General features: G+C 39.7%; 1 protein-coding gene across 1 annotated transcript in view; it reads right to left on the minus strand.

The window, feature by feature from the left end:
- The window catches only part of KLHL29 (kelch-like family member 29), a gene marked incomplete at its 3' end in the record, with an annotated part of 51079 nt that extends 39335 nt beyond the window's left edge, over positions 1-11744 (minus strand). The window contains exon 1 of the mRNA XM_010082058.1: positions 11608-11744. Coding sequence (XP_010080360.1) covers positions 11608-11744 — 137 coding nt within the window. The remainder of the gene's footprint in view (positions 1-11607) is intronic.
- Positions 11745-12522: the final 778 nt, after the last annotated feature.

A 12522-nucleotide genomic window follows, 5' to 3' on the forward strand; every position in this document is an offset into this window, starting at 1 on the left:
ACAGCAAAGAGGTTTGTTTAGGTCTACATTTAAACAAGCTCTGAGAGCTCTTTAACAGCTTAATTTTACAGTAGCTGCTGGGGAATTCTTTCAGATTTACAAATCACGTATTTCTCCAGCAAGGTGATAGACCTGAGCAGCGTGCAAGCAGAACTGAACCTGCAGATAAGCAGGAAGCACAGATACTCTGAACAAGTAAGGGGGAGTTACTGAAAAATATTTTGTATTGTCTGGAATAATTAGGTCTAACAAAATAAAGCCATGGCCTTTGAACATATGCCTGCTACTTACCCTTCAACTTCACTACTTAAACTAGAGAAGACAAAGGCACGGGGAACCTTTTAAAGCAAAAGATGGCTCGACTATATTCTCAAATAACAAATCAAAATTGGCGTCCCTTTCTGTTAGCTAACATATAAAAAAGAGCTAAAGCCTTTAAATACCGACAGCAGGAAAAATAGTCCTGAAACCTCATCTGCAAGATTAGGAGTGGATGTGACAAAAGAAGAAGTGGAGAACTTTGTATTTTTGGTATTAATTTGTCCTTGAAAATCATTTCCATACACGTAATACACACAGACAGGAATCAGCACTAGTGTTTTATTGCTTAACAGCAACGCAACCGAGTTTTCTGTATCTTCAGTTAAAAATACTTGTATATCTATGCATTTTCCCTGTATTATTCGTATCAACATGTTAATTTAGGAGAACTTCAGTGAGATTCTGTTCAAAACATTTAATAGTGAGATGCCTTGATTTGCAAAGCCACATTTACTAAAGTAGCTGTGTAAGTGAAACGCCGCGAGTGCATCAATTTGTCAATTTATGGACAGCGCTACCACCTCTAATTCAGGCTTCCCTCCTGGTTTGGATATGCTGCCTTTAACTGGCTTGCAACATTATTTTGACTGACTAATGGCTTGGCTACAGCCTCACTCAATTTTAGATCAAATAGGAAAAGCTACCTATACCCTGTACAGATGCCAGCCAACTCTCTGTTTACAAGCTATAGTCACAAAGTCAAAACAAATTCTGCATGTTCAAAATGGAGCCATCTGCACGGAATAAACATAAAAAATGTGAAACATTTTATGCAAATGTACATTACTGCCTAGGAACAGTTGGTTCAGCTTCCTCCCAGGCTGCCTGGTTGGGAACAGGAGGACTGACAGAGTTTGTGACACCTACTTACATCCAAAACCATACGACTCACTGTTCTGTAGACTCAAAGGTATGACATATATTTAAGCTCTGTGCTCCAAAAGGGTACTGAAACAAATTATTATCTTTTGAAATGCAAGATACATTCAGAATTATAAATTATGATCTTTCCCCAGGCACATGGGACCATGGGACTCGGTGCGTGTCTTTTTCTTTCTGCCTCTCCAAGGTCCATCACTTCTGCTTGTGAACAGAGAGCCGCCTGCCATGACCTGCATCTCCTGACAGGAGACAATGGCAAAGAGCTAGCTCCATACTATAGCCTCCAATTTGTTCATATTACACTCAGAATTTAGTTTTAACAAATAGGAAATCAGACTGATTCTGGTAGTGTAATAAAAAAAATTACTGTCTTTGACTATGTATTGCTCAGGATCTCATACAATGCAGGAATTTGAGTGTCTTCCACTAAAAGCACATGTTTGAGCTAACGGGAGGCTCTGGGACTGCTGGCATGCAGGCTGGACCTCCAGCTCCACCCTTGACTGAGGCATCTAAAGCCCATATTTCGGGGCTGGCCCCTTCCTGCATGGTCCAAAGCAACGGCCTGTCCCACAGGCCAGCTGCCTCCTGGCCTCTTCATCTCCTGGTCTCCCAGGATCTGCCCCATCAGCTCGATGTGCTGATCTTGCTGGCTTGCTTTCATCATCAGGAACATAAATATTTACCCTACATTAATTGCATTCCCATTCCACTGGAGCAAAATATTTGCTACCAAGATAGATAGGACCGAAAAAACAAAAACCAATTGCTTTGTTCCCTGGACAGTGTTTTGGTCTCCAGAAAACAGGAAATCCAAGGTTTTTATGTAAGATGAAGCACTTAAATGAAGAGAAGCTACTTCTTTTTATCTCTGTCAATTTATTTTGATCACCAAAGAAAGGACTCCGGACTGGGATAGGCAGGTTCTCATGAGGCTTAAGAGTCTGCTAGCTATGTGCTCATTAAAAACTCCTGTTCAAGACTACACAATTTAGACTGAACATCTTGTTTACTGTGGAACATAATCCTTAAAGCATTGCAACTCCAGGCAAAGAAGCAAATGCAATGTTTCTACATCTTAACTGTCCGCTATTTGACTTCTCATCATCTTCAGAGTCAAATTCCACATGTCTAATTTATCTCAGGAGAAGCAACAAAGAAACTTATACTATAGCCAACCTTCAGCTATGAGCAGAACAGACACAACACACTACATGGAAAGTCGTATTTCACGCCGAAGAGCTTGATTTATCATAATTACACACTGATGAGATATAAAAGCATAGATACCCAAACATACTAACATGCATTTCCATGACACACACACCAAGATGCATGTGCACACTGAGGTAACAGGTTATTTACCGAGTTATTCAAGTTTATGCAGCTGCAAGGTAATCAATCATGTAAATGATGACAGGAAGGGACATTTATAGAGCAACACCATTGCAATATGTATGTCACAAGGCACTGAATGTTCCATTAAATAAGATTTTTAAAAAAATAAATTACACCCTAGCATTGCTTCTCCTCTGGAATTATTTTATCAGCTCAAAATGTATTAACTTGTAAATCTCTGCCTTTGTTATACTATCTAGTAGATAAATATTATCGTTGAGCCTCAGCCACTATCCATCTGTCTCATGAGAGATGAAAACATATAGTGTAATGATGCTATTGTATGTTTGTGATAAAGAACTAGTAAAATCACAAGATTAAATAAATTACATTGTTTAAACACAGGCTTGTAAATTTGTCATGAAAATTTACCTGACCAACAAATCCATTTGCTCACTTTTTACCAGGACGTTGATACAAATAATGTTCCTTCTTCCAGGCAAACAACATTTGGCAAGACTAGGGTAACTTATTAGGGTCAAACGCTGCCAGTTTGCACCTGCTCTATCAGAAGAAAATCAGGAAAATTAATGGCTGTGAGCTCAGGCATGCACTAGCCGCTCCTGCTAATTCACCATCACAGAAATGATCACTACAAACAACGATGAGCAACGGGATTAACCGCAAATGCTTTTGTTCACAGACAACACGGCCAGAATAAAATACAACAAACAAAAGAGCCACATCTCCTATATACCCTTAATGCTATTCACCGACAGAACACAATCTAATTGCTCGGTCAAGACTGTTTCTAAAGGCGTGGGATCAACGGCAGCCTGTAATGCTATAGTGTCGGGGATCACAGTCGGAGGCACAAATCTGCCTCCCTGCTGAGATTTAAGAAAGAAGATGACGAGTTGGAAGATGCTGGCTTAAATGACTAGCAAGTGAATGAAGAAGTGAATAGCAAGTGCCCTTGGAAGAACAGCATTTCATGACCTAGACTTTTGCTGGGGACCGAGAATAAACTGAATCTCACAGGGTACTAGCAGGGAACTAAAAAAACTGGGACAACTTATTAACAGCACAGGGTCTAACTTGTTTGCAAGTATCTCTGGCAGCCTCATTCAGCAAATATGTGGCAAAATAGCCTGGGGTGAGATCAACTATTTGTTAAAGGTAAATAAAAGTTGCAAGCAGGTTTTGGTGGATTATACAGGAAGGAAGATTAAAAATAAAAGGACAGAATAAAAAATTTATTATCATCAAACTTAAAGTTCACCTCCTTAACCAACTCCTATCTGATTTGTTTTAATGATATTTATTACACCATCAAAAACCAGCTTAGCAGAGAGCTGGCATTATTCAGTTAATAAATCTGTTTCTTAGGAATGTGGTGAAATTTATACAACTAATTATCTAGGTAAGTCTATCCAAGGCTTTCTCATCATTGCTATGTCTAGAGGGAAAACAATAATAAAATAATGATAACCACAATTATTATTTATTACTACTACTATGATTATGGTAGTGCCCAAAGATCCCAATCAGCATTTCAGTAATTAGAATTAATTCTGTCAGGCACTGCTTCTTTCTCACTTAGCTACAGGGTGTTGTTAGTGGTTTTCTACAGTATATGTAGAGCCAGCCTGTGCTCTGGACATCAATGAAAGGCAATGTATCACATCACCCATGGCCACAGTATATGTGGGAAAGGGCAGGTAGCTCTTCTCACCCCATCAATCCCTGCCCATACTACCCCACAGAACTGCTCAGAATATTATTTCAGTCACTGAAGCTTAGTGCTATGCAAGCAAAAAATGGGAAGGGGGGGGGGATATTGTGGTCTGATATGATCATAACCTGGTCATACTAACTCAAATTCATTATCCCAATCTAGCAGTGGCTAAACCTTGATGATTTAAATGAAAGGAAGTGAACTGCTGATCCCTGGAGCTGCCTGCTAGCACACTGGAGTCAGATATTTGATTACCCTCGTTTTAGGGCAAGACTTAATTTTGGAAGTGGCCCCAAAATGACAGTTTTCAAGAACATGGCTCCAGTTTCAAAGCCATGGAAGTTTTTTCATTGTCTTTGATCCATTTAGCTTGAACTACACCTTGTTAGATAACTGCTCCCTTCCACCCCTAAATTTCAACACCGTCAAGCCTAGACAGAGCTGTGAGATGCAAGTAAATATAGGCAAATCACCCACACCGGCATCTTACGAGCAGCGGTGTGACAGCTGTGTGGCTTGCTGATAGGTCTAGCCAGTGCAAGAGAGGTGATTAGTTTGTCATTTCCTTGGATAACATCAGCAGGATTTGTAGTTCTGCCTAGAAATTATGTGAGCGAGAAGCCCAAACTACAGTAAATAGAGATGCTGTCAATGAGGGAGAGGAACGAGAGCTTAAGTGATTCTGCTTGGTGCCTCTGCAAGCTGCAGCCATTACGAGGCAGAAACTTAATTTCTGTGCTGCACCTCGAGGCTTGAAAAGGAGCCCTTCTTTCCTCCTCACCACGGCTTCTCTTCAGAAGAGGGTACATCCATCCATCCCTCATTTGAGAGCCAGCAACCAGCCCAAGCCACTCACCCTCCTAATTCACGGCCACTCTCGCCAGTCTGGGAATAGCCAGGTTTTGTGACACCTCCTTAGCCTGGCAGCCCAACAACACCACTGAATATTTGTAGAGCTGCGGTTCATTTCTGTAGAAGATCATACATTTTTGCTTGATGAAAACATATTTTCCAAGGCCTGGCAGCTGCAAAATTTGAAACCCAGCAGGCAGCTCCGACGGGCGGGCGGGAGCAGGGCTGCTCGGCCAGGCAGAGCAAGCAAAGCGCGCTCACGGAGAGGGGCCACCGAAACCAGAGAGCTGCTTCCTCTGCCAGGATTTTGCACCCAACACACAGCAATTATCAGTCCCTCGTTTAAGAGAAAAATGTGGTCCGTAGCATAATTTACACCTGCACCCTGGCAGTACAGGATGAAGAATATTTTATACTCCCATGCAAGCTCCCATTCTCACAAAGTCCTTTAAATGGTTTAACAGAAACCACTGGTGCTGTTTGTCTACACACAGTATACCTCTCCTGGCACCTGAAACAAACAACATATTTTTAACTCCCTATTTCTCTGATTTCTAAGAAATGCTATAATAATAATATGTTTCTACATTCATTCTGTTCTACAGTGGAGCTGAAGCACGCAGATGCAGAAATGCTGCCATCTCCTCTCCCGGAGTTAAAAGCAGGGTTCTTAATAAGCAGGAAAACACGAAGGGGTCACTAAGAGTAGATTTTTCTTTCATCTGTTATTTCTCATTTTGGGCTTTTTACAACGTAAACACAAACCAGACAGTCTGTTTTCCAGACACCTAAATGCTTCTGCAGTTTTGTCAGACTGTTTCAGATGGATAGAGGCAGGTTTCTCTGTCTTGCATCCAAATGCTGCCTTTCCACACAATGGTGTAAAATGCAGAATGACATCTCTGTCTTCAGTGTAGGTGTAAAGCAAAAGGAACTTGGTCCTCTCACTCTGAATGCTTTACTGCTCCCTGCCCTGCCTTCAAGCCCTAAGAGAGTATACACAACCCTATTTTAGAGAAAAAGAAATAATAAAAAAATCTGAACACTTGCAAAAAGAGGCAAGGTATCATGGAAAAGCAATTTGGCCATGAAGTCACTGGCTCTGCTCCTTAGGAAAAGAAGGATGAACATAACATTGCCAGATCGCACTGCATCAAAACTGCTTGCTCCTTGTGACCGAATCTCTTTGTGTATGTGACTTACTGCTCTGTGCTAGCGGAATTAGGCTGCCAGGACGACCTCAAGATTAGGATGCACCATTAAAATCAAATCTTGAAAAGATAAAGCTTGTAGGACAGGATCTATGTCTTTAGTAGCTGACCACAGAGAAATAAAACTAAAGTCTGCTTATAAAGGCCAGCATGTCAGCCAAGAAGAGAGTTTTATGTCAAGTGCTTCCTATGATTAATGTCATATTTGGTAGAGATTCCAGCACTTTGGGTTGGATTAAGAAGAAGAAAGCAGCAAATTAAAATGTTCCGGTGAAACTCTCTTTGTTACGGAAATAGCAGACTTTCCATTTATCCAGCAGCTGTATTTGTCTACCCTAGATGCAGATGGAAAAAAATGATGCCTCTTCATGGGATTTTCCATTCCTTCCTTCCTTCCAGAACACACACACATCTTACACCATTTCTACTAAGGCAGATACAAAGACACAGAGCTCATTTCTCTCCTCCCTCAACCCAAGAATGGTTTAAATAAGAAAATCTACGCTCTGAAAGAGGGGCATTCTGGAGATTTTTTTTTTTTGATGGATCCTGATCTATTTCTTTCTTTCTGTGTACATCTATAAGCATATGTACGTGACATTCAGATAAACATTAGTTTCTGGACTGAATCATTCATATACTTTTAGCCAGCTACACTTCAGGCTGGGTGACTGGCCTTTCTTGCTGGGCAATGAAAAATGAGCACTTCCAGAAGGCACTTCACGCGATTTATCATAAGGTAGGATGAACTGCCCTACGGACATTCCCCTCTTCCCTCATGACTGCTAAGGAAGCCCAGATAAGCAGCTTAGGCTGGATGCCTGAAGGAAGCAATGGAACACCCATCACAAGTTTATAGTCCAGGCAGATCACCTCATCTCTCTTTTTAAGAGTAAAGAGGGATGGCCTCCTCCTTCTCCTCTTACCTTGGACACCTATTTTATGGTGAGAAGACTTGCCTCCTGGAGAGGTCTGTCTCCCTCTCTGCAGACTATAGCAGTAGTCTAGAAGGCGAGGTGAGACTAAACCTGCCTTAGATACCAACCTTGGACCTAAGTATTAGTTGACTAACAGTGAGAGACAAGCACCTCTCATTACTCCAGAGGGATCTCCTACCTGCCTGCCCATGGATACCTGAATCAGGAAAAGAAGCTCCTTCTGGAAGCCTTCAAGGTGCTTCTCTTCATTGCCTGTACCATAAACTAGGCCCTTGCTTTGGGAAGGCTGATTCCTCAAGTACCTAAAATACAGGTGGAAATTAGAGGCCAAAGTCAAGCAGACCAGAAACAGCTGTGGTGAGCAGTGCCAGCCAAATACATCAGATGGTATTTAGAGGACAGAACCCTGCTCCAGCTGCTATCTATCACCCATTTTCTCTTCAGGTCCTATACTGTATTAATCTCACATGGATCCCAGTTTGAAGAAGCTGACTAACTATGCGATTTCCCTAAGCGTAGGTAACGCATAACACCTCCTCTATATGCTCTCAGGTAACGTATAACAGCTCCTCTATATGCTCGATGCCTGAAGGAGCAAGTGGTAAGGCCAAGTACTCAACCCCATTTCTGTCATAAACTAGGCTCAAATATTCACCACAAAAATGAATAGTTTTTTAAAGGGGATTTTATGAAGAAAACTTAAGGAACCCCAGTGCTCCCCAAATATGTTTAACATTGTTTAAAATCACTCCTGAGATTGCTGCAGTGTGTTCTACTGCGGGCCCAGCCTTGGGCATGCCCCCATCTTCACACATCTCCATCCCTCCCCTGCACCTCACTTTCCTCCCTTCGTGGGCAGAGTAAAGTGGAACAGACATCAGAACATTTCACACCTGCTGTTCCCAGTACACCTAATCCTTTTCAGATGAAAGGATTTCAGTCCTTTTCACTGAAGAAAGACTAAGAGTGGTTTTTATGGTCATCTGCTGATGGGAGGGAGATGAACGTTGAGTCCTGGCTTGGGCTCAAGTGCTGCGCAGCTCCTGGTGGGGACTAGTTAACCAGTTTCCAACAGTGCAGTGCTTGGTACGGTGCTGGGCTTAGGCTCAGGAAGGGACTAACCCAACCTCAAATGGGCCATGCTCTTGTGTTTAGAAGATAAATCACATTGAACAAGAACTTTTCTGGATGAGGACCAGCATGCTCAGCACACCGCAGGATTAACCATTTTCTGAGAATCTATGGGTTTCTCAAAGTGCGCTCTCATTACCAAATTTGTTTCATAAATAATGAATAACTTTAGAATTGTTTTGGTCAATCAAACCTGGTTATAATCTTTTCACTACAGTGCAATACAAACGTATTTTTTTCCCTGCTATGACTAATTCTCATCAAATAGCCTTCCTCAAATGGGCAATGACTCTAGTTCTATTATGCTTTTTGTCTACATTTTGGTTTTTTTGAGGAGACGATAATTAACCTTATTTGTTTTTGAACATTTCACTTTTAACCAACTCCAACACACAGTGCAATCAACAGCAGAACATGAAGTTAACAGGAACTAGCCAGTGGCAAAGAACAGTTGAAGTAAATACTCTGAAAGATATTCTTTTTGTGCATGTTTATATGGAGGCACATGGCACCTTTATGAATAGATCATCTTCTCATTGACATTTCTGGTGACCTATTAGTGCCTTCAGGTGGAATGGCATTAGAGTTTAACCCTAGCATGCACTGACTTAAATGCCCTTTATATTACACTTTAACATAGAGATCTTCTCTGGTGTTCAATTTCTTGTTTAGATTTCTATAATAATACAAAGATAAAAATCACATGAAGCTTAAAGTACCATCTCAAAGGAGATGCTAACAAATATCAGGAGAGGATTATAGATGTATTTATAAACATACTGACTCTGTGAACTATAATGATTTTGTATTATTAAGAGCATGATCCTACAAAACACTGAGTACCTCTTGCAGCTTGAGTCCTTGACCTTCATTGACTTTATGGGGTTTCTAGAAGGACCAGGCTTTACACTGCAAGTATCTCCTAAAAAGTAAGTCTTTAGAAATTCTACCCCATAGCCATGAGTTTATTGTCTTGTAAACACACATTTGCTCAGTTTACAGGTGAATATTTATTTTTCTCACCTGACAGTTTTGCAAACTCAACTAGACATCAAGCTGGATTTTTCCCTATTCAAGCATCATCATCAGTAATAAAGGTATTTTTGCCTTGGATACACCTGTGCAACTCCATTAGCTTCATCAAGGTTACGTGTGCCACTGAGGTTATATATGGAAGACAATTGGGATGGAGAGACCTGACTCTGGACACAAATCGACCGCTGGAATATTTATTGCTGCTGATGATGTGAAAGAAGGCAAAAAGTGGTGAGGTTGGAAAATGGGCTAAACCTTGCACTATTTTTCTCTTGTACCCTATGTGAGCCTGTGTGAGCAGCTGAAAGACAATAAACGCTGAAATCTAGGATTTTGCTTTCATAGTCTCTTTTCAGAGCATTTAAAAAAGGGGTTCTTTGTTTGTTTGTTTAAAATGAGTTCATATCAGAGCAGTGTTCAATCTAAAGTATATCTCCATTTGATAACTGAATAATAAAGCAGCAACATTCCTCAGTGCGCTTCTAGAAGCAGATGCTGCCTGGTGACTTCCGCACACAAACAGATGTCTTCACAGCAAAATCCAAAAGACAGTCTTTGGCCAGTCAGTTATTTGATTTGAGTAAGCTGATTCTAAGATTTTCTTTATTCCCTATAGACTCTACTCCTTATCACCCTAAAAAGAATATACTGTAGCCTTAACAATTAAATGATAATGAGCAGACAGAAGAGAAAGGACAGGAGAGATCTGGCATAGCTACAGCTAGCAATCATTAGATTTACAGAGGGGAAAAGACATGCTTCCTAGGCCAACATATTTTTTATGAATAATTGATAAGGCAGTCAGCACAGTTATATCATAGAAATGTAATATATATCCTAAGAATATACTGTAGCCTTAACAATTAAATGATAATGAGCAGACAGAAGAGAAAGGACAGGAGAGATCTGGCATAGCTACAGCTAGCAATCATTAGATTTACAGAGGGGAAAAGACATGCTTCCTAGGCCAACATATTTTTTATGAATAATTGATAAGGCAGTCAGCACAGTTATATCATAGAAATGTAATATATATCCTTAATTATAAAACCAGCTTTGTGCAAAAGGACACAATACACTGAAAGGAGATACCAGCCAATATGCCATCCTGAAATAAAATACAGTCACTATTGTGTTAGTTGGCAAAATTTAAACACAGGATTTGAAGCAAGCAAAATGTTCTTTAATCCCATTTTTTAGCACAGTCCAGGCTCAGTCTGCTCAGGAAAATACTGCAAGGCAAAATCAGCAGCTGCATTAATTTGCTGATGATTGAGAGAAAAATGAAAGTTATCCTCATGGTTTTTTTCTCCCTACTTGCTACTCTAACTTACTAATAATACGAGAGTACCAATTTATTCCTATGCGAGTATATGAAGCATACAAATTGAAAAATCAATGTAATGGAAAAAAAAGATTATCATGCACTGTTTAGAATCAATCAGCTAGAAACAGAGGGGGGAAAATGCGAAGGTGGAGACATGATGTTTAAAAAATGTACATATTGTACCTACTCTAAGCTAGAGTGTTTGTAGGAAAAAACTACCCTTAGTCTAACATGCAGACCAAGCTGTCTTTTGACCAGAAAATCATCTTGTTTCCAGTCTTTTCTAGAGAAATTCAGCAGTTGTCTTTTCTTCTTTTAAAAGTCCCCAAATAATAAAAATATCAATCCCATACACAAAAGCATTTAACATAGATTTCAGGGTGAAGGGATTACGATACTCGAACGCTTTATTAGCATGGTGTCTCAGCATTGTTCACCAGAACACTGATGGCTTATTGTAGCCCAAAGGACAAACTTTTGTCATTATGTGACAGAGTCCCTTGAAAACATCAACAGCAATGGTTTTTAGTTGTGGTCTGAATCACCATTAGCAATTGTGTTTAAAACTTAGATCTCTCAGTGGAGGAACACTTTCTTCGGCCAAAACCAGCCTCTACTGATCAGAAATAATTACACTGTACGAGTCAGATGTGTAACAAATGGGTCTGAGTCTCAGTTTGGAAATACATTCAGAGGAGGTGGAAAGAATGGCTACTGGCTCTGTGACAGGAGATTCAATCTTCATAAACCTGCAAGAGAGGGGAGGAAAAAAAAAGCGACACAAATGCGCCCTACAAAAGAACAGAGCAGATCACAGCTGGAAGGAAGGCAAACCTTTTAATCAGGTCCTTGAAATACAAGCTGCAGGAAGCTAGAACATTTTGGTGGACTTCAAACTCTTTGCCTTCAACAATAATTTTCAGGTCTGTAAACTCTTTCGCTCTGCGTTGCTGGTTCAACTCCTTCAACATTTCTGCAGAACAGAGAAGACAGACAGTGCCAGGGTTCCCATTAAGAGTTTTTTATTTTTACTTTTTATTTAAATTTTTTTTTGTAAAGAAGTAGAGAAACAGGAAACAACTGATATTTTTGTCGGTAAGATTGGCTCAACACAGACAGAAGTTACGAACATAACATATTAAAATAAGAAAAAGAAAAAAGCAGGAACCAGTAGGTCTAAACAACTGAAATATATATACAGAAAAAAAGCAAAAACAATCCTAAATTTGTAAAGGTTAAAAACAAAACCAAAATATTTCAGCATCAGCAAATCAGAAACACAGAGAATGCATTATCACAGAAAAGTTAAAATAATTTGTTATAATAAAAATCAACATCTAATGAATTTCTATCCAAATGCAAATAAGTTTTGAACATACTAGAATAATAGTAGTAAAAATATGGTATTATGATGCAATATGAACTGGATATGGGTCAAAATAATAAAACCACAAAACCTGCAAAAATAACTTATCCTTAGCATAGTAAAAACGTGTTAAGCCTCTCAGTTAACAGAATAAAATAATACTTCTAAATAATATATAAATTACAGTGCACAAAAAATTAGCCAAATTATCACTGCATCTTGCAATATACCTCAGCTATATAGACTGCAATTGTATATGTTTCAGCATTAGCTTAAAAGCATCCTCATGATAAAAAATAATCTCATGCAGAGAATAAATTACTGCCTTTTATAGCAATTCCCATTTTTTGCACTCCAAGGATTTTTACCATCACAGCATTTTT

Source organism: Pterocles gutturalis, unplaced genomic scaffold, assembly GCF_000699245.1.
Source record: "Pterocles gutturalis isolate BGI_N339 unplaced genomic scaffold, ASM69924v1 scaffold11839, whole genome shotgun sequence".
Taxonomy (NCBI): Eukaryota; Metazoa; Chordata; class Aves; order Pterocliformes; family Pteroclidae; genus Pterocles; species Pterocles gutturalis.